The 24,868-nt window shown below is 44.8% G+C and overlaps 2 protein-coding genes across 4 annotated transcripts in view; both read right to left on the reverse strand.

Annotated features, from left to right (window-relative positions):
• Window positions 1-1,353: 1,353 nt before the first annotated feature.
• On the reverse strand, window positions 1,354-2,673 carry LOC311034350 (flotillin-1-like; the record flags this gene model as incomplete). Its single annotated transcript, XM_084042230.1, has 1 exon — window positions 1,354-2,673. One exon carries the CDS (start codon window positions 2,671-2,673, stop codon window positions 1,354-1,356), a length of 1,320 nt encoding a protein of 439 aa, XP_083898356.1.
• Window positions 2,674-9,225: 6,552 nt separating this feature from the next.
• The window catches only part of nhsl2 (NHS-like 2), a 207,176-nt gene continuing 191,533 nt past the window's right edge, over window positions 9,226-24,868 (reverse strand). For 2 of the 3 annotated variants that reach the window (XM_084043778.1, XM_084043777.1), the window contains exons 10-12: window positions 23,680-24,040; window positions 19,497-19,650; window positions 9,226-17,286 (exon numbers count right to left, since the gene is read on the reverse strand). In XM_084043778.1, coding sequence (XP_083899904.1) covers window positions 16,920-17,286; window positions 19,497-19,650; window positions 23,680-24,040 — 882 coding nt within the window. In that variant the 3' untranslated portion in view covers window positions 9,226-16,919. Of the gene's footprint in view, window positions 17,287-17,484; window positions 17,542-19,496; window positions 19,651-23,679; window positions 24,041-24,868 lie in introns of those variants that run through there. The other variant, XM_084043779.1, reaches the window with a different exon arrangement.

Raw genomic sequence — 24,868 nt, forward strand, 5'->3', positions numbered from 1 at the left:
CTCAGTACTTTGCAGCCAACAAAACAAAACAATCTAATAAGTACAGATCCTCAGAATATGTACTGAAGTTTGGAGTTGTGTTCCCAGCCTAGTCCTGCACACATACATAACTGACACAAGGCATTAATATCATAGCCTTCCCCGCACTGCCCTGTGCCTCTTCATACACGCACAGAACAGGGACGTGCACAGATAGACTCTAGGTGGTGATAGAGCCCCTGCCCTTTGCCCTCTTGACCAGAAGTGCCCTTTTGAAAAAAAGGAAAAAAATGTGTTTTTTTTTTCCAGTTTACAGCAGGGGTCTTCAACAGGGGGTCCGGGACCCCAAGGGGGTCCTCAGAGTTACCACAGGGGGTCCGCCAAATCTTTGTGATATGATTTTTCGTTTTACCATAACCACTCGAAACCTAGCATCCCTTTTCTGAGGAGAACTTTAGCGTTGTGATCTACAATCCCAGCGTTGTGATCTACAATCCCACAACGCCTCGCGCTGCGAGGCGTTGTGGGATTGTAGATCAGCTATTTTTGGCAAAGAGGTATAGGTGTAGAGGGAAAAAAGAGCAGACCAAGTAAACACAAAAAAGTATAATTTACTTGAGCACCTGCCCCTCAAAATGTCTGTGCACGCCACTGGCACAGAACACCATATGCTCACGGACGCACACACGCACGCACGCACGCACAAACTCCACTGAACACCCCTTTTTCTATGTGATTTACTGTTATTGTTATCCATCTATTATTATCTCCGCAGGGGGGGGCTTTTGGAGGAGCTGAGACCGGAGAGCGAGCCGCTTGGAGCATCAAACAGCATAAAAAAGTAAAAGTTGACTGTAAAAGTACCTCAACTGTTGACTGCCTATCTGTTCTGTTATTGGATGGACCGTCCCCTCGGGCTATGAGAGGGAAACCATGACTATGCTGTCTGGGAGATGGGATCTAAATAAAACAGCAGTCCCGTCACAGACTTTAAAGGGATGTTTTAGAGCCGACGAAACTTACTGAGAGCTCATATCATAAAATGTAAACATAAAGTGAAAGTGTCCCATTTCATTAAACTGCAGAGATACTGAAGTGCATTTAAATATATCATTCTGAATAACAGTGATAAAAGCCACTGAAGCAACACATTAAGATATGCTCATATATGAGAAATACAGCATCTAATATAAAACATGACATGCAGGAGTAGCGAGCGAGTGAGCAGGAATTGGAACGTGGCTCAGTCCAGCCGGCCTGATTCCTCCGGACTCACATATAATCCTCTCCTCCTCGCTCGGAGGCGGGACTACTGGGCGAGTGGAGGACGCGAGTGGAGTGAGCGAGTGTGGAAGTTGGGGTATTGGAATTTGGCTAATGTCTTGGTGGCGACTGTGCCGGTGCTGGAAAGCGAGACTTTCCGGTGGGCAATGATGCGACCTGTGAGATGCTGACGCCGGTGAGTTGCTCCACCACGGCGGGCAGCCTGGACATGATGTCCAGGACCTCTCCTGCCAGCTTGGATGCTCCCACCTCCGAATTGCCGCTGGACACCATGGTAATCTTCTTGGCATTGGACAGTGGCCTGCTGATCTCCTCTGCAATCAGAGGTAGTTTCTTTAGCAGCATGTCAACCATGGCTCCCTCCTGGTACTGCTTGAAGGCCTCTGCCTTCTTGGCCATCTGCTGTGCCTCAGCACGACCTTTAGCCTCCACGGCAAACGCCTCCGCCTCGCCCTTCATTCGGATGGACTCAGCTTCCGCCTCTGCCTGCATGATGAGCTTCAGACGCTGAGCCTCAGCCAGTTTCTCCAGCCTGTATCTCTCGGCGTCGGCTGGCTTCTTCACCTGGGCCTCCAGCTCCTTCTCCCTGCGGGCTACCTCCTGGTCCTGTAGGACGATCTGCTGGGTCCGTTCCACCACCACCACCTCCATCTTCTCCTCCTCTATTCGCTGCTTGGTCTTAGCCACCTGGAGTTGGTAGGCCATCTCTGACACTGCCTTCTGGGTGTTCACCTCCACGTCGTACGCTGCCTTCTTCAGCTCAAAGTCTCTCTGGGCCTTAGCCATCTCGATCTCGTTCTTATACTGTGCAGACACCTTCTCCTGCATGGCGTGAGCCTCCCTGATGGCAGCATCTCTTCTGCACAGTGCCTCTCCGATCCTGGCGTCCCTCTGCACCTGGGCTGTCCTGGCCTTACCCAGGGAGAGCAGGTAGCCGTGGTCGTCGTGGACGTCTTTGATCGTGTAGCTGACCACTCCGATGCCCATGTTCACCAGGTCAGAGGATGCCACCTTGAACACCTGCTCTGAGAACTTCATACGATCCTTGTAGATCTCCTCCACGGTCAAATGGGCAATGATGGCTCTCTGGTGTCCCTCCAATGTCTCCAGAGCAATCGTGCCGATCTCTGCCTCCGACCTTCCCATGAACATCTGACAAGCGGTGGCCAACATGTCCTGGTTCTGCCCCTGGATCTTCACCTGTGCGATGCCAGTGACAGAGATGGGCACTCCGTGGCGGGTGTACACGTTGTCACTCTTCACGTTCAAAGTCAGAGTGTTCAGAGTGATCTTCTGGACCATCTGAACGAATGGAAGGACAAACACTCTTCCTCCGGCAATAATCAAGGGAGGAGAGCGATTGAAACCGGATACAACCATGGCTTCATTGGGACCACAAGTGTGGAACATCTTGACCTCTACCTAGGAGTGAATTGGTGGTGATTTGATTTATATGACTGAAAAATGGCTTTGGGAGATAAGCTCGCTTTACTTCACTTTGGTTGAGACAAGGCCCCCGTTGCAGTGACAATCGATTAGAACTTAACCAAGATGTCTTTGGTGGAAGCTAGAGACAGTACCGTTGGCTAGCGTGCAAGTTCTGGATTCTGAATTTCTTCTATATCAAATATTGGTTGGTTGCTGTGATACTCCAAGGTTCGCTGATCCAAAGTGAAGTCTGAGACTGCGTTTGTACATTTTATGCCCATGTCTCTAAACTCCACATGCCTGTGTCATCATGCTGATGTCACAAAGACTCAGCCATAACCATATATGGAGTTCTCAGTAGAGCTACACCCAAATATGGTGTATGTTGTCCAATCTAACTGTGTCCGTATGATGTCAGACTCAAACGCCCTACTCTGCCTGAGGTCTATGCAAGACCTCAAACGATTTAGCTAGCTCCATACATGGAGCTCCAAGCCATCACCATATATGTAGTTCTGGGTTGACCATTATGCCCGAATATGGAGTAGCCTAACTCTAACCTCTTGAGTAACAATGGCGATCTAACGTTGTCAACCCTAGATGACGTGAAATCCTCTCAAACAATGACGTACAGCCGGTTCAAACAGGTTTTAAACTAGTATTTTGTATGTGTTTGCTTAAGTTCATGATAAAAACAGTCCCCGCTATCATAGTATCATCATCATGTCAGAACTGTAATGTCAGTATTATGACATCAAGTGAAAACGAAGGAAACGCTTCCACACTGTTGGGCTCCAACTGAAAAACGTCTTTATTGCAGCTAAGTACTGTTGTGATGTTTCAAGCTTGCACTCTTCATCATCTTCATCACTCTTCATCATCTGATCGCAAGCTCCAAACGTCAAAACAGCACTTTAGTGTATTAAAGATGTTTTTCAATTGGAACCAACAGTGTGCGAGCATTTCCCTTGTTTCTACTTTACCAGACCGGCACCGGCCTACTCGGGAACGATGCACGTCACCCTTTGTACGACCCGTTGTACTCGTCTGTCTGTCTCTGTCCCTTTTGTGCCCATATATGGAGATATGGGAATGCCTTTATATGGCCGTATCGGTCTGATCAGCATTTCTGGACAACCGCATATCTGACTGACTCAACGCCAGGCACTCAACTCCCTCGGGTCGGCGGCGACGCGTGTGCCGAGTTCGAGGTCGGTTGGTCGGTGGGTTCTCAAGATACGTGAATAACAGACGGACGTGCAGAGATGCCATTCATTTATTGTATAATATAAGACACTGTTCTTCGCTCAGCACCTACCCGACTTCCTCCTTTGAGTATTATCAATAATCTCCATATTAGGGCATAAATATCAGCTGGTCTGAATCTGATGTCAGTACCCATTGTAATAGAACCATGAGGCCATGTCTATGATGTAAGTACTGTACTATGACATCAGTACTATGAAGTCTGTACTGTGACGTCAATAAAGATTTTTTTAACTGGTTGGAATAACGTGTTCCTTCCATGCGCTACGTCCAACCAGGGAAACTCTCCCCTGTCAGGTGACAAGGTGGTCAGTTGGCTCTCATGCATTGAAGGAGGCATGAGCTCGGCCCTGGCCTCCCTAGGTTGGCGGATTACATAGACAATTGGCACTGGGTGTAAAAAAATGGGGTTACAAAATCGTGGGATAAAAAATTATTTAAAAAAATAAATAAAGCAATTTCAGAAATCTCCATATTTGGGCATTTCAAGAGACAGACTCACAGAAAGACAAACAGACAGATACAGAGATTCCTGGAATTTATCTTTAGACACAAGATTAGTGCAGTACCTGTTATCACAGTAGGGCTGCAAATATCAATTACCTTGTGGTTATTCTATCGATTACTTTTTCGATTACATATGTATCTATTACATAGACCTACCGTCTTCTCGTGGACAGTCCAGAGTCGTTTGAGTCAACGAGTCCAAGGAGTTTGACTCAGGCCGGGTGTGACTATTAGTATTGATACCTTTACTTAAGTAAAACATTTTTTTTTAGAATACAGCAATGTCTACAAATAGCCACTAGATGGCGACATGGCCCACATTAAGAAGAGAGCCCAATGGAGAGAAACTTGTGTTACCTCTGTGGTAATGTTAAGGTTGTAATTAAATGTGCAATTAAAATGAGTATGTGATTATGAAGATGGAACACTACTCGCTAACCTTCACCACTCAGACACACACTCAAATAAGTTTGTTTTGCAAGTTTGTTTGGAGGTGAATAACTAATTGGTGTGTCTCAGTAGAGAGCTGAGCTCATTATGAAAACCAAGTCATCCCTGGAGCCAGCCATATCTTAAGAGAAACACATTCTACTCAAAGTGGAGCAGCAAGTTGCCAACTTAAGTCATTGAGTGCTGCACACAGCGTCGGGGGGTTTAAATAAAAGAAGATTCAGAATCTTGTTAATTGGTGTAGTTGTGGATAATCTGCCAGTAGGTGTGAAGTATTTGTAAAAGTTCCAAGACAACATCTAAGTAGTGCTCTCTGAGCTTAGATGAATAGTACATGGAAGTAGTGTGCTCAGGCTGGGAGAGAATTACTAGGCCTACTGGTGGTGACATTCTAAATAAGTGACAAACATTTTAATTTCAAGGTTTGATATGCATTATTAGGCCACAGATTGATAGGATTTTTAAAAGATCTCTGGGACCCCAATCTACACTGTAAAATATGCAGTGTTTATTCAACTACATAGTACTGTGCACTCTCAGAGTTACAGACCCGTATGACATGGTCATGTGACTCATGTCACAAGACATACCTCCCTGTCAAAGGCCATCCTACAGGGCACAGGAGAAAGTCCTGGGTGGAAAACATCAAGGAATGGACCGGCTGCAGCTTCCAAACCCCTGCTTCCCACAGCAGAAGATGATGGAGAGTGCTGGAGATCCCTGACTGACCCCTACCTGCCCCCCCTAGGCCATGGGATGAGTGAGTGAGTGAGAAGGGACCATTTGGACCCCTGGTTAAGAAACCGTGTTATTACTTAAACACATCATGCATGCTTTAAGTGACATCTCACAGCTTAAAAAATACCTCCTTTAATTTACACGTCTTGCTTTGTGACTGTCATTTAGATTATTTCATAGATTAACCACTTTCAACATGGGATCCCTACTTTGGGCATGTCGTTATAGTCAAAGATGTCATCATAGTCGAGATCCCATGTGGATCTCAAAGATCCACATGGGAACTGCGTGGCTCCAATGTGGATCAATTTATTCAGACTTCATGTCTCAGCCTGTGACAGTCAGTCACATATGACCTAAAACAATAATAATATTATTTGGTCCGAGGGGTGTTTTTTTTGTCACTGTATGTGTGCACATACGTGAAGTTTGTCCTCTGCATTTACCCATTCTATAACTACTATAGGAGCAGTGAGCAGCCATTGGTACGGCGCTCTGGGAGCAGTCAGGGGGTCCTCAGAGTTACTACAGGGGAGCCGCCAAATCTTTGCGTGATATGGACTTTTATTTTACATTAACCACTTTAACCCTAGAATCCTTATTCTGAGGGGAACATTAACCGAAAATAGCAGATCTACAAGCCCACAACGCCTCGCGCTGCGAGGCGTTGAGGCCTTGTAGAACGGCTATTTTCAGCAAAGAGGTTTGGTGTACAAGTTCTCTATTGAGTGTTTAAGTGGTTAACATTCTGAAAATATACATTAACATGAATCCAACTCAACACTACACAATGACAATGTGCTGTCAAACAAGTCTATGAAGCCTGCTATGAAATCTATGAAAAAAGTTTAATTTGCAATACAATTTTATACAATATGTAGTGGCGGTCCCTGCCCTGCTTAGGGTTAAGCTAAGGGGTCCTTGGCCTGAAAAACGTTGAGTTAGGGGTTAGATGTCATGCTCAGGGACTTCAACACATTGCTGACGCCTGGAATCAAACCTAGCTGGGACCTTTGGCTTCCCAGGCGGGCTCTCTAACCATTCAGACATGGTCGCCCCAAAACACATCTGATGTACGGTATGACTCCAATTTTGGCCAAGGTTTCAGATCCCCAAAATATTTCCAAAAATGTAAAGATGTGTGTCTGTGGCCTATTTGGAGTGTGCATAAGAAATGTGGAGCTTATCAGTCCAGCGGTTTGTGAGATAGCTCCTGACACAGACACACGCGCACGCACGTACATGCGTGTGCGACGTGCATGCATGCAATTTCTTCTACTTTAGAAAATTCTCTAAGGTCTAAAATAGTTGTATAATAGTAGTAGCCACGCTCTCTAACTTTCATGTCCTGCTCGCGATTTGAACCTGCTTCCTCCATGCAAGTGTAGAAATGTTTACCACTGAGTCAACAGAGCCTGCTTGCTCAGGGGAGAAGTATAGTTTTGACCTTCAGGTAGTAGTTGGCTACCACTTATCAACTAGTGCTCCTGACAGACCAGATGTTGAAATCGGTTCAGTCCAGGTCAAGCCTACCCTGTGAGAGAAACATCAGTGCTGTCAAGAGGAAGAATGAACGTCAACAGGAAATGCTTGGCTTGTTCTCTGATGTACATTTAAAACAAACACTCATATGTGCCAGCACGAAAAAAAAATAACAGCGCATTTCCCCCTTTACATATAAAAACAAAGAAACTGAACTGGAAAACATGTTGCAGGTTTTGAATCAGAGGAAACAGCAGGATTGCTGATAAGTAGAGCTATCAAAACCATTGGCACTGCAAACGTTTTCATTCAGGGAACCAAACAAAGTTATCTTTTAAAAAATAGCGATTATACATGGAGCATGGAGCAGAATTTCATGCAGACTTCACCAGACAAGCTACAGTATAGTAGTATATTGTTGTAACTTGTGGCAGTCGGCACTGTAGCCCTGAAAGCTGATTAAAAAGACATTTGAATAATAGGGAGCTCCCCATGCAAGGTGATAAAAGAAGAGACATTTATTTTGAGGAGAAGGAATTCTGTTAAATAGCTTTTTGAGATGCAAAGTGTATAAATCCACGTCTGAGCTTTAGCTGTCTGAGCTGTTAGTGAGCATATTACAGCTGAGGCTCAGACCTACTGCTGACACCTCGGGTTCGAGTCTGGTTCATGACCATATTATCGTCGAAACTTCTTGTCTCCATATTTTTTTAAACTTTGTTGGGGTTTTTTCTCGCAAATTAACGCCCTACTTGATCATACTACAGCGTCACACAAAAGCATAAAAAGTAGCAGATCCACAAGCTCCAAACGCGCCGCGAAGCGACGGATCTGCTAGTTTTACTATTTTTCAATTTGAATCCTGAAATGTAACAGTTTTCTCTATTTTGTCCTCAAAAGTCAGGGTGTTGAGCTGCAAATCAGAATAGTGAATAAATGTTTTTTTTTTTTTTTACCAATGTTCACCACTATACTTAGCCTGACACTCAGCCTGAATTTTCATTTCGTTTCACTCCATTATTCAGTCTGAAAGCCCTCTCGATGCAGCCGATTGCTGAGATGGGGGCGTGGCCAACATTTTTTTTTTCAAAGACTCTTTGGTGATTGGTTCATACTGGATTATCCCGATCCCGATTCGTCGTACAGATTTTCAACCGAGGCTGAGACCTCCTATGAGAGGGTCACCAGACCAGAATCGCCTGAACATATTTTTTTAATGGGCGTGGCTAGCGATTCACGGGCTGGAGCCAGGCTACACTATACTAGGCCCGCCAAAAAATCTCCACCGAAATGTTCACCCCAGATTAGGGACGCTATAGGGTTCAAGTGTTTTTTTTTGTTTTTTTTTAAAGATATTTTTGGCTTTTCTGGCTCTATTAGATAGTACAGTGACGAGTGACAGGAAACAGGGAGAGGTGCGCAGCAAAGGTCATCGGGATCAGGAATCGAACCCGTGACCCGCTGTCAGGCTTGCATTGGAGTTTACATGTGTTGTGCGCCTTAACTGACTAGAACATCACCAGTGCCCCAGTTAAAGTGGTTTTAATACAATAATACAACTTAGGTGGTTGGAGATGGTCTCCCTGCTCTTCTATTGAGACATTTAGACCCCGTGTGTTTGGGTAGGAACACTACTGGTTGACCAATAATACTGCCTGAAGCTCATAAGGGTAATATCTCCCCTGCCCAAGCGGGCATTCCGATCAGCAGTATGAACATCAGCCCTCGTACAGAAAACCAACCGTCAAATCCTGGGTAAGAGTGATCTTGGGGCACCCACTGCCCTAACGGTCCAGGCACGTACCACATAATGCAGGTTCGAGTCCCGTTCCCGATGATCTTTGCTGCGTATCTCCCCGTCACTCTCTCCCTCTTTCGTGTCCATCTTCACTGCAGAAAAGGCCCAAAAAAAATCTGATCTTATACAGACCGCAGCTCTAATGAAAAACACTAGGAAAGTATAAACAAACTACTTTTCAAACAATTGACCTGCGCTTTCACCCGCTTGCATAATAAGTCAGTCATAAAAGGAGCTTACATCACAGACAATCAAAGAATGGAGTAAAACAACAAAGCACCTATTTTTTTAAGCATGAAAAATAATTTATTTATAATGATATAATAATTTCATCACATTGGTAATATATAGCTGCAAGGGGGGGGTTGTTTTGTTTCTGTGTGGCCCCTCCCTCCGTGCTACAGATTACACTGTTAGATAGGGGCGAGGGGGGGGGGGGGGGCAGAGGTTATTCAATACATACATGGAATATTCCTTTAAATATGTCTTCTTCAACAAGGAATAACAAAAATAGAATAATTCCCAGAACTCTGTCTGCGTCTCTCTTTCTCCATAATGTCTCTCGTATCTCTCTTTACAAGCCTTCCATATTCAAGTCCTCGAGGGCTTATATCAAATAGACTTTGCTAATGCTTCGTGTTTGTTTTAACCTCCCCGTGTGTATCGGGTGAGCGGGGCTGCCCCACATACTTTAGTTTAGGATGACCCGGTGTGCATCTCACCGTTTTGACGACCCACTGCAAAGTCTGTTTTTTCTGTGACTGAGCAGACGCCACCCAACCTGGCACTCAAGAGGAAGTTAAAACAAACACTGTGAACTGCAAAAAAAAGCTCATTCTCTGCAGCCATCATAATGTTTTTCTAAGGGGGTGTGTGGGGGGGGGGGGGGGTATAGGGGCACATAATTGGACCACGTTTAATCAGGTCTTTCAGGATGGGAATGCTGGCCTAGGATCAGTGCCTAGAACAACTGTAGAACAGTCCTACTACTCAAGGTGAAAGCTATTCTAGGCCAGAGTTCCCATTTCACATTACTTACACTGTACCTGTAATGCACACAGGCCTACATCATACATTTATATGTATCCAGGCTCATAATAAATGTGTACCATTAGCATCTTTAAAGCTACTTTGTGGATAATTGTCATTTCTACGCAGATTAGTTGAATTCACAACGGCGCTGACCACTGCTGTGGTCGACATTGGTCGGGCAATAATTTGGAAATGCGTGATACTACTTCGCTGTACCACTGCGTCTCACTCACACCGAAAATAGCCGATCTACAAGATCACCACGCGACGCATCCGTGACACGTCGTGAACTTGCAGATCGGCTATTTTCGCCGCACAACACCGGGAGCATAATAAGGCCTTTTTTTTACACATACCGGGGACCATCGCAAAAAACGCAAGCGATCCAAAACTGTGTCTGTGAATATTTCACATCAAACTATTCATAATAGTTGAAGCCTCTTTCACAAAGGCTTTTTTTAATCCACGTTGGAAAAATCAACCTTGTTCAGTCCAAAAAAAAAACATCTCTTTATCAGTGCGTAATAAGTTACATTCTGTGTGAATGTACTTATGACACAAAGAACACTTTGGAAGAAAAAAAAAGATATTTTTGGGGCGAATGAATCACATGGAGGAGAAAAACTGCTCCCGGCGTGTGAGGACCTTAAAGTTGGAATGAGTGTGTGCCTGGAACAGTGCAAATAAAGCACTGGGAAATCAAGCCCCATGCATAATATAATATGCAGTGTTCCAGCTCCGTGGTGTTCTGTTCTGACCGGGCCAAACAAACCAACGCTCACAGCCACCCAAGAGGATTGCTAACAGATAGCCTAATGCTAGTGGTTCGTTTTCATTTTCCAGGACCCCCAGGTTTACTATGCATTAAGGCCATGGACCCCCGTAACTCTGAGAGCGTGCAAATGGAACCAAATGGACCCGTAAGGGTCCATTTGGTTCCATTTGCACGCTCTCAGAGTTACCCAATCATTTAGCTGGGGGGGACCCTCTGGAACCCTCTCAAGGACCCCTGGGGGTCCCCGGACCCCACTTTGAGAACCACTGCCCTAATGCAGTGGTTCTCAAACATTTTCATGTCATTAGACCTCCCCCAAACTGGGGGTCTAATGACCACGTCACCACGGACCCCCCCCCATAACTCTGAGAGTGTACAAACGCCCCCCTTACAGAACCATTTTGGTTCCTATAACTAATCAATCATTTAGCTGGGGACCCCTGGAACCCATGCAAGGGGGTCCCCCATGGAGGGCCCCAGTTAGTTTGAGAACCACCGGCCTAAAGGGGTTTTGCGATGATTCGTTATGCATTTTCTTTTGTCATATTGTCTTAATTAAAGAACTTGCATTGGAAATGACAACACGGGATTTGTAACCGCTGTAATAAAGCAGCTTAGTCAACCTCGAGATAAAACCATAAAATGTTGTGCTCTGTCGGGCTTTGGAGAACATTTAATGCTCTGACGGAACATTATTACCAATGTTCTTTGTGGGCCAAGTCAATAAAAACTGTTTTTGAAAACGCAGTGGCGGAGAGCCCTCTTGACTCTCCTCTGTTTGTTTGTTTGTTTCGTCTCCTAGCAACAGGTTTGCTATTCCGCCGTTTGGTGTGTGACTGTGAAATCAAAAGAGGTTCTTAATTAATATAACTTTTAATAACTGTACTCGCTCGCTCGCTATCTCTCCGTTACACCGTGTTGTCTCGTTCTCCCTCTCTTTCAGCCATCTGCCCAGAACTTCCTTTAATCACGCCCCTGGGACACGGGGCGAGTGAGAGAGAGAGCGAGAGGGAAGAAGCTTTTAAAGTGATTATGTGAGTCATACACAAGCTGGAGAGGAGAGGAGAGGAGAGGAGAGGAGAGGAGAGGAGAGGAGAGGAGAGGAGAGGAGAGGAGAGGAGAGGAGAGGAGGAAAAGAGTAATAGAGTGTCTTTTTTTACCCTGGTAATCCCCACATTGAGTGGAAGTAGACTTCGATTTTAGTGATTAAGAATTCCCTCATACATACAGTACATAGATATGAAAACGTTTCAAAAACAGCAGATCTACAAGCTCGCAGAGCTAACAAGCTTGTGGATCGTCTGTTTTTCGAACAGCCAAAAAATAGTAAAATAGGGCAGTGGTTCTCGAACCAATAACTCTGAGAGTTATTGGTTAACACATACAAATACATTTGTATGTGTTAACCAATGTGTTCCATGTGTACACTCTCAAAGTTACAGACCTGTAAGGGTCCATTTAGAAGCCTCTCAAAGGAACCCTGAGGGTCCCTGGACCCCCACTTGAAAGAACCACTGACATAGGGCTTAAAGGGATAGTTCACCCCCAAAATGTTTTTTTCCTATCGATTAGTCACCCCATGGAGACTTGAATTCATGTCAATAATTTGATGATCGCCAGTGGTTCCAGTAGGAGACTTAAAGTGTCAACTTTGAGTCTCCTACCGGATACATTAGTATCTTTCCGCCGGTCATCAAATTATCGGCTCAGGAATGCGTCAAAAACTAAATAATCTCCATGAATTCAAGGCTTCATGGGGTGACTAATCGATAGGGAAAAAAAAGTAATTTTGGGGGTGAACTATCCCTTTAAGTGGTTCATGTCTATTCTTCGCTCAACTACTTGAAATATCCAGCGACCGCTTTGACAAACTCTCTCATATCGTCCAGTTATGTGCCACGGAGAACAGGACGTACGTTGGCGTCCGTTCCAACCAGTCCCTACGCCAGGTGACGTCACTCACTGTGTGTGTGTGTGTGTGTGTGTGTGTGTGTGTGTGTGTGTGTGTGCGCGTGTGTGGTTTGGAAGTAACGACCCTGCCATACACTGCAGGCCCTCCGCCATGCATGGCAGAACATGGCCTGTAGGGGGTGCCAAGTCTCCAAAGAAAATAAGGGTGTGTGTGTATATGTGTGTATTAATACCAAGGCAGCTGAATACAAAAAGAAAAATACAAAAAAAAATAAGAACACAGGTGAGGCGTCAAAGCGTGAGGCCCCATGATCAGTATACAAGGCAAACGAACACAGAGTTTCATAGCTTCATTTTTTTTTTTCATTCACTAAATATTTAAAACAAGCGTCACTTGACTAGTCGTCATAAATGGGGATAATTTATGTTTTTTTTATTTGTTCTTCGTGTCCTTCTCCCTCGTTGTTTTTTGTTCTCCTTAAGGGTTGTTGTTGTTGTAAGAGAGCGGTGAGGGTTGTTCTCTCTCTCTCTCTCTCTCTCTCTCTCTCTCTATCTCTCTCCCTCTCTCTCTCTGAAGCTGTCATAGTGTGCGCCATTCCACCTTTTCGTCACCGGGGGGAGCTCTGACTCAGTAGCACCTCGGTTTGTTTGCTGATTGGGAGTCAAACGAGCCCCCCCTCCCCCTCCCCCTCCCTCCTCCTCCACCGTCCAACCCGAGGCAGAAAGAGAGCCAGTTGGTTCTGAACTGAACTCTCTTAAATTGTAATCCTTTGGAATCTGGTTGGATGGGCGTTACAGAGCCAGTCGGGTCGGCGTGGTCCAGGTCAAACTTCACAGGTTGTCCGTTGTTGTTGGGGAAAAAAGCGAGGTCCTTTACGGCAAAACGGACTCAAACGCCCGTCTGTCTGCCATTAGTAAATGTTTGTGTATGTCCATCCCTCTTCACGCGCACACACACACACACACACACACACACACACACACACACACACACACACACACACACACACACACACACACACACACACACACACACACACACACACACACACACACACACACACACACACACACACACACACACACGCACGCAATGCAGATGAAGAGAATGATAGCACGTGGACAGAAAGAGAAAAAGACTGAATACATGAAATAAGTAAGATCTGTTTCCCCGCCCATTGGCGCCCTCGAGTCGAATGGAGAGAAGGATGTGTGTGTGTGTGTGTGTGTGTGTGTGTGTGTGTGTGTGTGTGTGTGTGTGTGTGTGTGTGTGTGTGTGTGTGTGTGTGTGTGTGTGTGTGTGTGGTTAATATTCAATGCATTGACATTCACACTGTGTCTCAGTCTGCCAAGCTCAGATGCATAGAGTGAATGCAGAGAGAGAGAGACAGGGAGGGGGGAGAGAGAGAGAGAGAGAGAGAGAGAGAGAGAGAAGGTTAAGGTGGGTTAGTGAGGGAGGGTTGGGGGGGAGAGGAGAGGAGGAAAGGGGAGAGGCAGAGGTTAAAGAAAAGGATGGTATGAGTGCAGCAAGAAAAGAGAGATGGTTGAAAGACAGAGAGGGAGAGAGAGAGAGAGAGAGAGAGAGAGAGAGAGAGAGACTGTGTTTGCAGTTGCGGTGAGTAAAGGAGAAGAAAAGATGAGATGAGACATGAATGAATGAGAGAATTATGACACAGACATTGCGAGGAAAATGAGATTGCAGTACACAGTGAAATAGAGGGGAAATATGGAAATGTGTGAAGGCAGAGTCAATCTGTGCTTTGTGAAAGGAGAGAGCAATATATATTCCATGACGATCAACAAAGCTCCCAAACATGTTGTGATGCTTCTAGACGTCTATTTTCTGAATTTGAAAAGAAAAGAATCTGTTATTTATTCAAATCTACAATTTTGTTCTGTTAAATCGATTAACAGTGGCTCTCTTTGTATACTGTACATATACAGTATTTGAGCGAGCGTTAGAGCGGTGATGAGGACAGAGGAAACAAGATGAGATGATTGGTAATAATGACTAGTAGCAGTGCAGGCTACAGCGCCCCCATCAGGGACAACAAGCTACTACGTCTAGTGGAGGACTCCCGTAAACAGAGGGAACCAACCAATGAGGTCTTTGCTCTCGCAATGTCTGCAATGTATGCATGCACTGCTAATGGAGAAAGACATAACTATATTCTGTCTCTTTTTCTCTCTCTCTCACACGCACGCACGCACGCACGCACACACACACGCGCACACACACACACACACGCACACACACACACACACACACACACACACACACACACAGGTCCCCTCTGGGTCTGTTAACAGTATTTAACAGTCCATTTTGGTCCCGACACCAGAGACCGTTTTGAATATAAACCCTGTTTCATTTTAACCATGTCTGCTTCATACTCTCCATGTGGAAAACTCCACAGGCATGATCCCATCTGCGTGCACGCGCACACACACACACACACACACACACACACACACACACACACAGGTTTGGGTAGGTCCGTATGACGCGCGGGGTTCCTTGTATATTCCATGGCATTGATCCCTTAGTGAGTGAATGTGAGAGCGTGTGCGTGTGTGTGTGTGTGTGTGTGTGTGTGTGTGTGTGTGTGTGTGTGTGTGTGTGTGTGTGTGTGTGTACTGTGATGATGACGATGTACTCTCTGCTCTGTACACTGTCTGTAATGGGACGTTATGGTAGGTCCACATCAAAGGTCCATTGTTACATTGGATATGCCTTTGTACACGATACATGAAGTACAATCCGAGGGCAAAACAAAGACTAAAGTTTAAATTGTCATATAGTGTATGTAACAAAACAAAAATATGATTTTTCTTCTTGTATATCCGACACGATCGAGCAAAAAAAAACAAAAACGGATTCCGTGAAAAACAACACGACCTCCTCCGACGCCACAAGGAAATGAAAGTGCTTTCAGTTCTTAAATGTTGTTCATCGGCTGGCTACCGTCTCCTGCGACCAGAAACTCCACGTGGAATGTGTCAGCGACGTCCTCCTTTACACGTCCTTCCTTTAACGCCACGGGGGCTAAACGTGTCGCACGCTCGTGATTCGTCCTCGGCTGAAAAGAAAACAAACTCAGCCCGGTCTTCAAGATATCTGTCGTGTACTTATACAGTACGTCGAATGAACACGAAGTCATCGTCCGTCCCCCCCTGTAAATATAATGGTGGTGGTGTTGTGGTATCGTATTTACCACAGGCAGGAACACAGAAACGGATTATGTCCTTGGATTTTGTGGGGCGTGTTGCGTCGTGTCTTAGGTGCCACTTGGTGGCACGTTAAGTACAACAGCTAGAAGTCACAAGTCTGTGTGTTACCAAAAAGGTCATCTTGGTACTGCCATGGGTACAATGACACTGGTGCTTCATGACTCGGTGAGCCAAACCGCTCAGTCCATTGGGTATAGCTTATCGTCTTAAGTCGCTCTGTGTTGGCTCATTTTGTTCATTTACAGGCCCTATACTGTACGTATAGCTCAAATAATAGACTCACCAAGGTACTTCAGTGGGTCTGAAGTCATTCAGATTCCGTCATCAGGGCATCGCACACATTCAGAAGAAGTCAGGAGTGAAGAATACCCCTCCACATCCTTCCTGCCCCCCATTTACATCACGCTGTACAGCCATCCATCCATCCAATCCATCCAATCCATCCAATCCATCCAATCCATCGATTTATCCCTCCATCCATCGATTTATCTCTCCATCCGGCTCTTCATCCTCTCTGAGTCTCCTTGTAGCAGCTCAGAGGAACTGTATAACGCAGTGTGGAGAAGACAACCGAAAGGTTTCTCCCGTCTTCATTCTTAAATGAAACAGAAACACTGTGTACTCTCCACACATGGGATAGGAACACTGTGTACTCTCCACACATGGGATAGGAACCGTGTTGACAGAAAGGACAAAAAAAAGTATCATTCCAACGTCGGACACACACACATATACACACATACAGAGAGACTGTTTCGTCCAGAAAAGTAAGCTCCGATATGATTGGACAGCTCATATGGTCTTTCAGAGGTTGAAGCCATCCGGTTTGGAAGTTTTAGTCTGAAGTACCCAGCCCCGGCTTGGAATGGGAGTTGGGGTGGGGTGGTACGGGGGGCTGGGTATGTGTCTGTGTGTGTATGTATATGTGTGTGTGCTGGGGGCGGGGGGGGGGGGCAGATCGTAGAATCGGTCAGATGGTTCGGGTAGTTTGGACGATGGTCAAAATTTCCGTTGGAAGTTCTTCCCGTCCCGTTTGTCTCAGTGGTCGTTGGGCGCGCCGTTCCCGGACGCGGCAGCCTCACACCCTTCCTCGTTCGCCGTGGGCGACGGGGGCGTTGCGGCGGTGAACTCGGTGACCCGGCGTGCCAGAGGGTTTGTGCTTTTCAGGAGCTCCATGGCGGAGACTCTGGCTCCTCCGCTGGAGGCCTTGCTGCCTTTCTTCTGCAGGAGGGCGATGAAGTTCTCGTTCCGCGAGCTCGACCTCTGGCCGCTGCTGCCGGCGCTGCCCAGCGTCATCGTTCGAAGGTCGCCGCCGCTGGCGCTGTGCTTGACCGGCGACGTCAGGCTCTGCCGGCTGCCGTACGAGTCTGTGGGCTCCTTACGACCCAGGACTTTTCTCTTGGACCTGGAGGAGAGAAGAGGAGAGGAGAGTAGTTCAGCCTTCACAGCTCTCACTTCCTTTTGTTCCTTTAAAAATATCTAAATGAAAGAAAGATGACATAAGAGCAGTTTTCTGTCAAAGAAACTGGATTTCGGACAAATCTCATGGAAATACCTTTCAATTTGTTTTGTCCTCCACGGAGCAGCATTTTATCCTTTCAGAACACAGCAGTGTCAGATAAGTTGTAAACACTCATCGACCACTTGAATCCTAGCGTCCCTATTCTAGGGGTGAACATTCAACGAAAAAAGCCTAACTACAAGCTCACAACACAATCCCTTGCAAAACGTTGGAGCTTGTAGATCTGTTGCATCTTGTAGATCTGCTGTTCTTGGCGAAGACATGTGGTGAAGAGGGAAACCTAGTATAGAGCCCTAACCCTGGGTGACCCCTGTCAAAGCCTATATGGTTTCAGTGGTTGTTAAATGCTACGAGTACGACTATTGTCCAATACAAACACTAAGTAAATTAAGGTCCACCAGAAAACAAGATGAGGGGAGACAGGAACAGAGAGAGAGAGTTGTTTTTAAAGATGATGACACAAAGCTTTTAATTAATTTTAATCAATGCACGCTTTGTATTCAGTCCCTCTAGCAGGGGAGTCAAAGTTTGACTGAGGTGTTCTTATTCTACCAACAACCTGCGGGAGTCAGACAGCCGGCGAAAGAAAGAAAAGAAGGAGACTCCTTCTTTTCTTCTCTTTCACCTTGGTTATCCTTCCCTCTTTCTTCCCTCCTTTCTTCTCTTTGTTCTATTCTATTTCAAGCATCCTGCCAGGTATCCAAGCTGAACACTTGTTGCTTAGAGACTAGCTTCCACGTGATTCACTCTGCGTGCACGCAATAGTGTAAAGTAACTAAGAACATTTACAGGGGTGCACATAACTGGTGCGCAGGTGCGCATGCGCACCCAAAATAAAAAATGCGCACCACATCAGGCGACGCGAGGCGCTTTTGCGCACCAACAGCTGGGACAGGAATTTCCAAGCTTTTATTTTTTAGCAAAACTAAAAAATAAAAGCCTGGAGATCGAGGCTAGGAATTTACTTCCTGAAGCCACACTCACACAATCACTATCACAATCACAAGCACCCGTCGGCCCCATGTACAGCCATTAGGCACAGGGGTAGAGATATGACTCGCGTCGCCTCGCATCGCCTCGCATTGCCTCGCTGCATGCACGCAGCCAGCAGCGGCTGTTAGAGGCACTCGTCACCGATGATGAACGCACCGTAATGTTGCCAAATATGCCGCGAACGTCCCAATCTGGCGGATAAAATCAGCGCAGCAGCACAGGGCACCCACCAGGGCTTTATCTAACAGCGTGAGAAAAAAAATCGGCGAAAATCAGCGGAATTTAGAAGCAGAGCGTCCTTTTTTTCTCGCCCCCCCCCCCCCCCCCCCCGTTGACAAAACTGTCCGGGCTGAACCCCCCCCCCCCCCCCACCCCCCCGTTGACAAAACGGGACGGGCGCCATGCGCACCAAGTCACATGTCCAGGTGCTCTTCTGCGTACCAGACCTAAAAAGTTATGTGCACCCCTGAACATTTACTCAAGTACTGTACATAAGTACAATTTTGAAGTATTTTGACTTTACTGTATTTCCAATGTTCTACAATTTTACTTCTACTCCACTACATCTCAAAGGCAAATATTGTACCTTTACTCCACTATAAGCTCGTTGTGAGCTTGTAGATTGGCAATTTGAAAATAGCCAATCTACAAGCTCACAACGGCGTCGCTTTGTGACACGTTGTGAGCTTGTAGATCTGCTATTTTCAAAGGATTTTTTAAACATTTGTAAAATTGTGAAATGGGACCTTCGGCATAATGAGTACTTTTACTTTTGGTACTTTAGTATATTTTGACGCCAACTTGAATACCGGACTTGTACTTTGCATGTAAGAGACTATTTCTACAGTGAGTACTTCCTCCATCACTGTGTGTGAGTGTGTGTCTGTGTGTTTCTGTTTCTGTGTGTGTGTGTGTGTGTGTGTGTGTGTGTGTGTGTGTGTGTGTGTGTGTGTGTGTGTGTGTGTGCGTGCGTGCGTGCGTGCGTGCGTGCGTGCGTGCGTGCGTGCGTGCGTGCGTGCGTGCGTGCGTGCGTGCGTGCGTGCGTGCGTGCGTGCGTGCGTGCGTGTGTTTGTGTGTTTGTGTGTGTGTGAGGTTCACACCTGTGTATAATGGTGAACAGGTCTTCTGTGGTGTGTGTGGTGGGAGTGTGGGCCAGCAAGACGCCGTCCGTTTCCTCTGCGATGTGGAGTTGTGTCTTCTCATTGGACGTCGTATTGTTCTCCTCCGCGGCGTCTTCTTCAGCACAGCCAATAGCTGCTCAACATATGAAAGGCAGGAAGGTTACTGGTAAGACCTACAGCCTGGTATATACAGTATATATGGTGGTCAGTGGTGGACTCAACTCCCAGCACTTGAGTCAAAGTATAGATACTTCTGATGAAATATTACTCAACTAAAAGTGAAAGTTGCTCTGCCAAAATTCTAGCCTGGCATTGGCCAGACTGATAACGTGGATTCACTCTCACGTTCCTCCGGTATCAGTCTGGACTTCAGCCCATAGGGAGCGAGTATGAGAAATCAGAAAATGATTTTGATGCTTTTCACTGTTGTACGGACAGCCGTCGAAACGCAATCACTTCTCATACTCGCTCCCTATGGGCCGAAGTCCAGACTGATACCGGGGAGGAACGAGAGAGTGAATCCATGTTATCAGCCAATGCCAGGCTACAAAAATTCTACTTGAGTTCAAGTACTGGAGAACTACTTTTATATTATATTTTTATATTATATATATATCTTTTTTGAATACTCAAGAATTCAAAATGACATGCTTATAAAAATACATAGTTTTCGAAATACAGCACATTTTGTTTTTGATGTCAAAAGTCTATGGACTTCAGAGGGAACCAGCACAGCCACACACCACTCCTCATAAATGACACTGCAGTGGAGATAATGAGTATAGCACCAAGTTCCTGGGGGTACAGATCACAGACATCCCTCTCATCCTCACTACTTAAATTTCTACAGGGGCACTATAGACATCATCCTGACCAACTGTCTGGTTTGGAAGCTGCAATGCATCAGATTGGAAATCTGTGCAGAGAGCGGTGAGGACAGCAGAGAAGATCATCGGGACTTCACTGCCTTCCATCAAGGACATATTGCTCACAACCGCTGTCTGACTAGGGCCAATAACATCAGGACAGACCCTATACAACCCACATCATGGACTGTTCACTCAGCTGCCCTCTGGCAAAAAGGTTCCGCAGCATCCGGAGCAGAACGGAAAGATTTTGCAAGAGTTTCTGTCCCCAAGCCATCAAATTTGCGAACTCTGAAAGAGTGAAATAGTCCCTTACAAGTGCAAAATCCCCTAACCTTTCTCTTATATGATGCTGAGAACACCTTGTTTCTGTGTCTTTATGAACTGACTGTGATTTATAAAATGAATTAAAAACACATTCATGTGGATTGGTTATTGTGAAAAACATACCAGTGAAAGATTATATATCTGCTGTCAGGCAGAAACCAGCTACAGTATGTCTAAAATATTAACTTGGCGCTGTTTCAATATTTGAAAAACCCTCACACAGACGTAAAGGGTGTTTAGTAGCACCAATTTATTACATATATATATATATATATATAAAAAGATGGATAGCTGGTTTCTGACAGACACCGACGACATAAAAATGACTTGAGTTTAATTGGAAAAAGTTACAAAGGATTTTTAAAATAAGTTCTAGATACAGTAGCAGCTTTAACTAACAGCCTGATGTGCTTCGAAGCTTTCATCTGATCCAGTTTCAGAAGCATCAGCCTTGTTAAACTGCAGACCCTGAGAAATGAAATGCAGAGACCATGGAGGGAATTCATTCAGCCTTCACAGCTCTCACTGTGTTCCTTTTAAAAATATCTAAATGAAAGAAAGATGACATAAGAGCGTTTTCTGTCAAAGAAACTGGTTTTCGGACAAATCTCATGGAAATACTTTTCAATTTGTTTTGTCCTCCATGGAGCAGCATTTTATCCTTTCACAACAGAGCAGTGTCAGATAAGTTGTAAACTCTCATCGACCACTTGAATCCTAGCGTCCCTATTCTGGGGGTGAACATGAACGAAAATAGCTCACAACACGATGCCTTGCAAAGCATTGGACCTCGTGGATCTGCTGTTCTTGGTCAAAGCCTATACGGTTTCAGTGGTTATTAAATGCTACAACTACGACTATGGTCCAATACAAACACTAAGTAAATACAAATCAACAATTGTATGTGCCAGAATCTTCTTCAGTTAAACAAAGACGAAACTGAAGTAATTATTTTTCAACTCAAGAAAGAATGAATGATTAAAAGTCAGTGCCTTCAATCTGTAATGTAACAACAACAAAAACACTCAACCAAAGCCACACGTAAGGTCCTTACACACCGGGGGCGATTTTTTCATGCGAATAATACGTTTTTTTAAAAAACCTTATAAAGTCAAAGCAAGCTTCCACATCAGTTACGCGGAGCGAAAAAGCGTCTTTTATTTAGTCGGACCGAGTCAGAATTTTGCGTATATTCGCATAATCGCCGGTGTGTAATGACCTTATGACTAAAACTAAATCAAAATTTGCTGTTAAAATCAATGCTGCTATCACCTTAAGAATAGTCTTATGTTTCAGCAGGATTTAGAAAACATTGTCCATGCAATCTTCAGCAGACTGGACTACTGTAATGGAGTCTTCACAGGTCTCCCTAAAAAATCGATCAGACAAGACGCCTGCAGTTGATTCAGAACACTGCTGCTCCAGTCCAATAATACAGAGAAAGTGGATCATATCACACTAGATCTTTACACCGGCTCCCTGTGTGTCAAAGAATGGATTTCAAACTACTGCTGTAGCCAGGTTGATAAAGCATTGAATGGATTTTAGGGACAAAATACGTGTCTCATCTTGTACTACATCATGAACCTTTCAGACTTCTCTGGCTGTCTGGGACTGCTTTCTGTCCATAGAATCAGTACTACAGGCTATTTTACTTAAGTAAAGGTATCAATACTGCAATGTAGAAATACTCTGTTACAAGTCCAAAATCATCCAAAAGTATAAAAGTATTGGTATCAAAATGTACTTAAAGTACCAAAAGTCTAAAGTACTCCTTATGCAGAATGTCCCATTTCACAAGTTTTCAAATGCATAAAATGTTTAAAAATCATTTGAAAATAGCAGATCTACAAGCTCACAATGCGTCGCATCGCAACGCATTGTGAGCTTGTAGATCTGCTATTTTCAAATGGCAGAAATGTATATAGGGCTGAATGTATGTATGTATGTATGTATGTATGTATGTATGTATGTACTCTCAGAAAACAGAAGTTCTGCTACAACTCTATGTTCTATTAAATTAAAACGAAATACCTTTCTGTTTGCTATACTGCCTTTTACTCAGGTTTTCTTTTAATCATTTCTTCTGCACTGCAACTTTATTCTCTTATCTTTCCGCTTTAACTTCTTTCTAAGTGTATTCTAATGAACTTTTCTAAAGTGTTTTCTAATTTCTTAATGCTCGATGTCCTAATGCCAAGCACTTAGAATCACCTTGTTGTTGAAAAGTGCGATACAAATAAACCTGCCTGGCCTTATAAGTTATTTGATTAAAGTGATGAATCATTGGATTAAACTAATGAAATACATCTACTCTCACAGCTCTCGGCTGCAATTTCTTTTTACATTTGTTTGTTTGTGTATTTTTTCCCCCCAAGGTACTGGACCCTCCAGCTCCAAAACGTGGAAAACCAGAGGACGACAAACCAGAGGACTAGCCAGATTCTAACCCACAACGTGTAATCAGTGGTGGAAAGTAACTGCTTCCACCACTTAAGTACTGTACTTAAGTACAATTTTGAGTTACTTTTGACTTAATAAAGTATTTCCAATTTGCAATACTTTTACTTCTACTCCTCTCAGAGGCAAATATTGTACTTTTACTCCACTACTATTTTTTGAAAACTTTAGTTACTAGTTACTTTGCAGATACAAATTATTACATCATAAAACATACATTAACCACTTCAGCCCTATTTCATACATAGGCTATATGAAAATAGCAGATCTACAAGCTCACAACGCGTCGCAGCTTGTAGATCTGCTATTTTCAAACATTAGTACTTTCACCTTTGGTACTTTAAGTGTGGCCAATACTTTTGTACTTTTACTCAAGTAACATTTTGAACACAGGCCTTCTACTTGTAACAGAGTATTTTTTTATTGCGGTATTGCTACTTTTACTTAAGTAAAACATCTGAGTACTTTTCCCACCACTGCTTATGATACACACAACGGCCACACCGTACCTGCGCCGTTCCCCGTGTCGGCCGCTAGCTTCCCGTCCGAGATCTCTGTGAGCGAGGAGTCCTGCAGAGACGACTGGAGCGACGAGTCCTTGGAACTGTCCTCGTCCCCTGTCCCCACTAGGTGGTTGTCCTCTCTCTCCTCCGGACCACCGGGGGCGCTGCTGCTGGGGATGGGGATCTCCTCTGGAATCTCTGGAGAGAACGCTCCTCCTCCTCCCACCGGAGAGCGGAGGCCCACGGGACTGTCCAGATAGGACGGCAGTCTGTCCACGCCGCCGTTGGAGGCGGAGGGCGAGGAGGACGAGTGGACAGAGGACGGCAGGAGGAGAACACTGGGCTTCTTGGGGACGGGGGGAGGAACCTGGAGAGAGAGAGAGACAGAGAGAGACAGAGAGAGAGAAAGAAAGATGGTATGGTCATTATCTCAGTCATTGTTGTAGTATCTTGAAATAGCATAGTTCTAAAAATACCTAAGATGAACACACAAAGAGCAGATCTAGAGACACACATCCCCCTCAGGATGCCACACACTGGATGCTCCTATGGTCAATGACTAACAGTGATCTAGGGCAACACATGGTTTTGTACCTATATACATGCATCCATGCATAATATCACATATCATTATACACTTATATGCTAGTACTTGTATTGTGATGCATTCACATTATAATATAACTATGCATACTACTAAATACTACAAAGGCCTAATAAACATAGTCCATTGATTACTCTGGTCAAACTTAAAGCTGACACACAGCCTAGCAAGACATTCCTGATTAGCTATGGACACCCTACACCCTCTCATGGGAGACAAAAGGGCCATTCTCTGAGAAGGTCCAGATGGTCAATATCCTGGGGTCATCTTACCCTAGTTGACCAGTATATTGTTCTAACCAACTCTCAACAATAGACTTATACACACACCCAACCACTTCTAACACACCCACCTACGTGCACACTGATGCACACACACACATATAGGATACACACCATTTAGACATGTGGATCTCAACACACACACCTCGTGCACAGTTCTATAGAAAGCGGGGTATAAAAGTCAATGCTGTGTTTTACTCTGTCTCTTTTCCTGCTGAAAGCTGCCATGTCCTGTCCTCTGTAACCATGTAAGTAATTATCTTCTCTCCTTAATAAAATCAACTGAGGAGAAGGAATGCCTTGACTCCTT

This window comes from Gymnoscopelus microlampas (assembly GCF_963454915.1).
Source record: "Gymnoscopelus microlampas genome assembly, chromosome: 19".
Taxonomy (NCBI): Eukaryota; Metazoa; Chordata; class Actinopteri; order Myctophiformes; family Myctophidae; genus Gymnoscopelus; species Gymnoscopelus microlampas.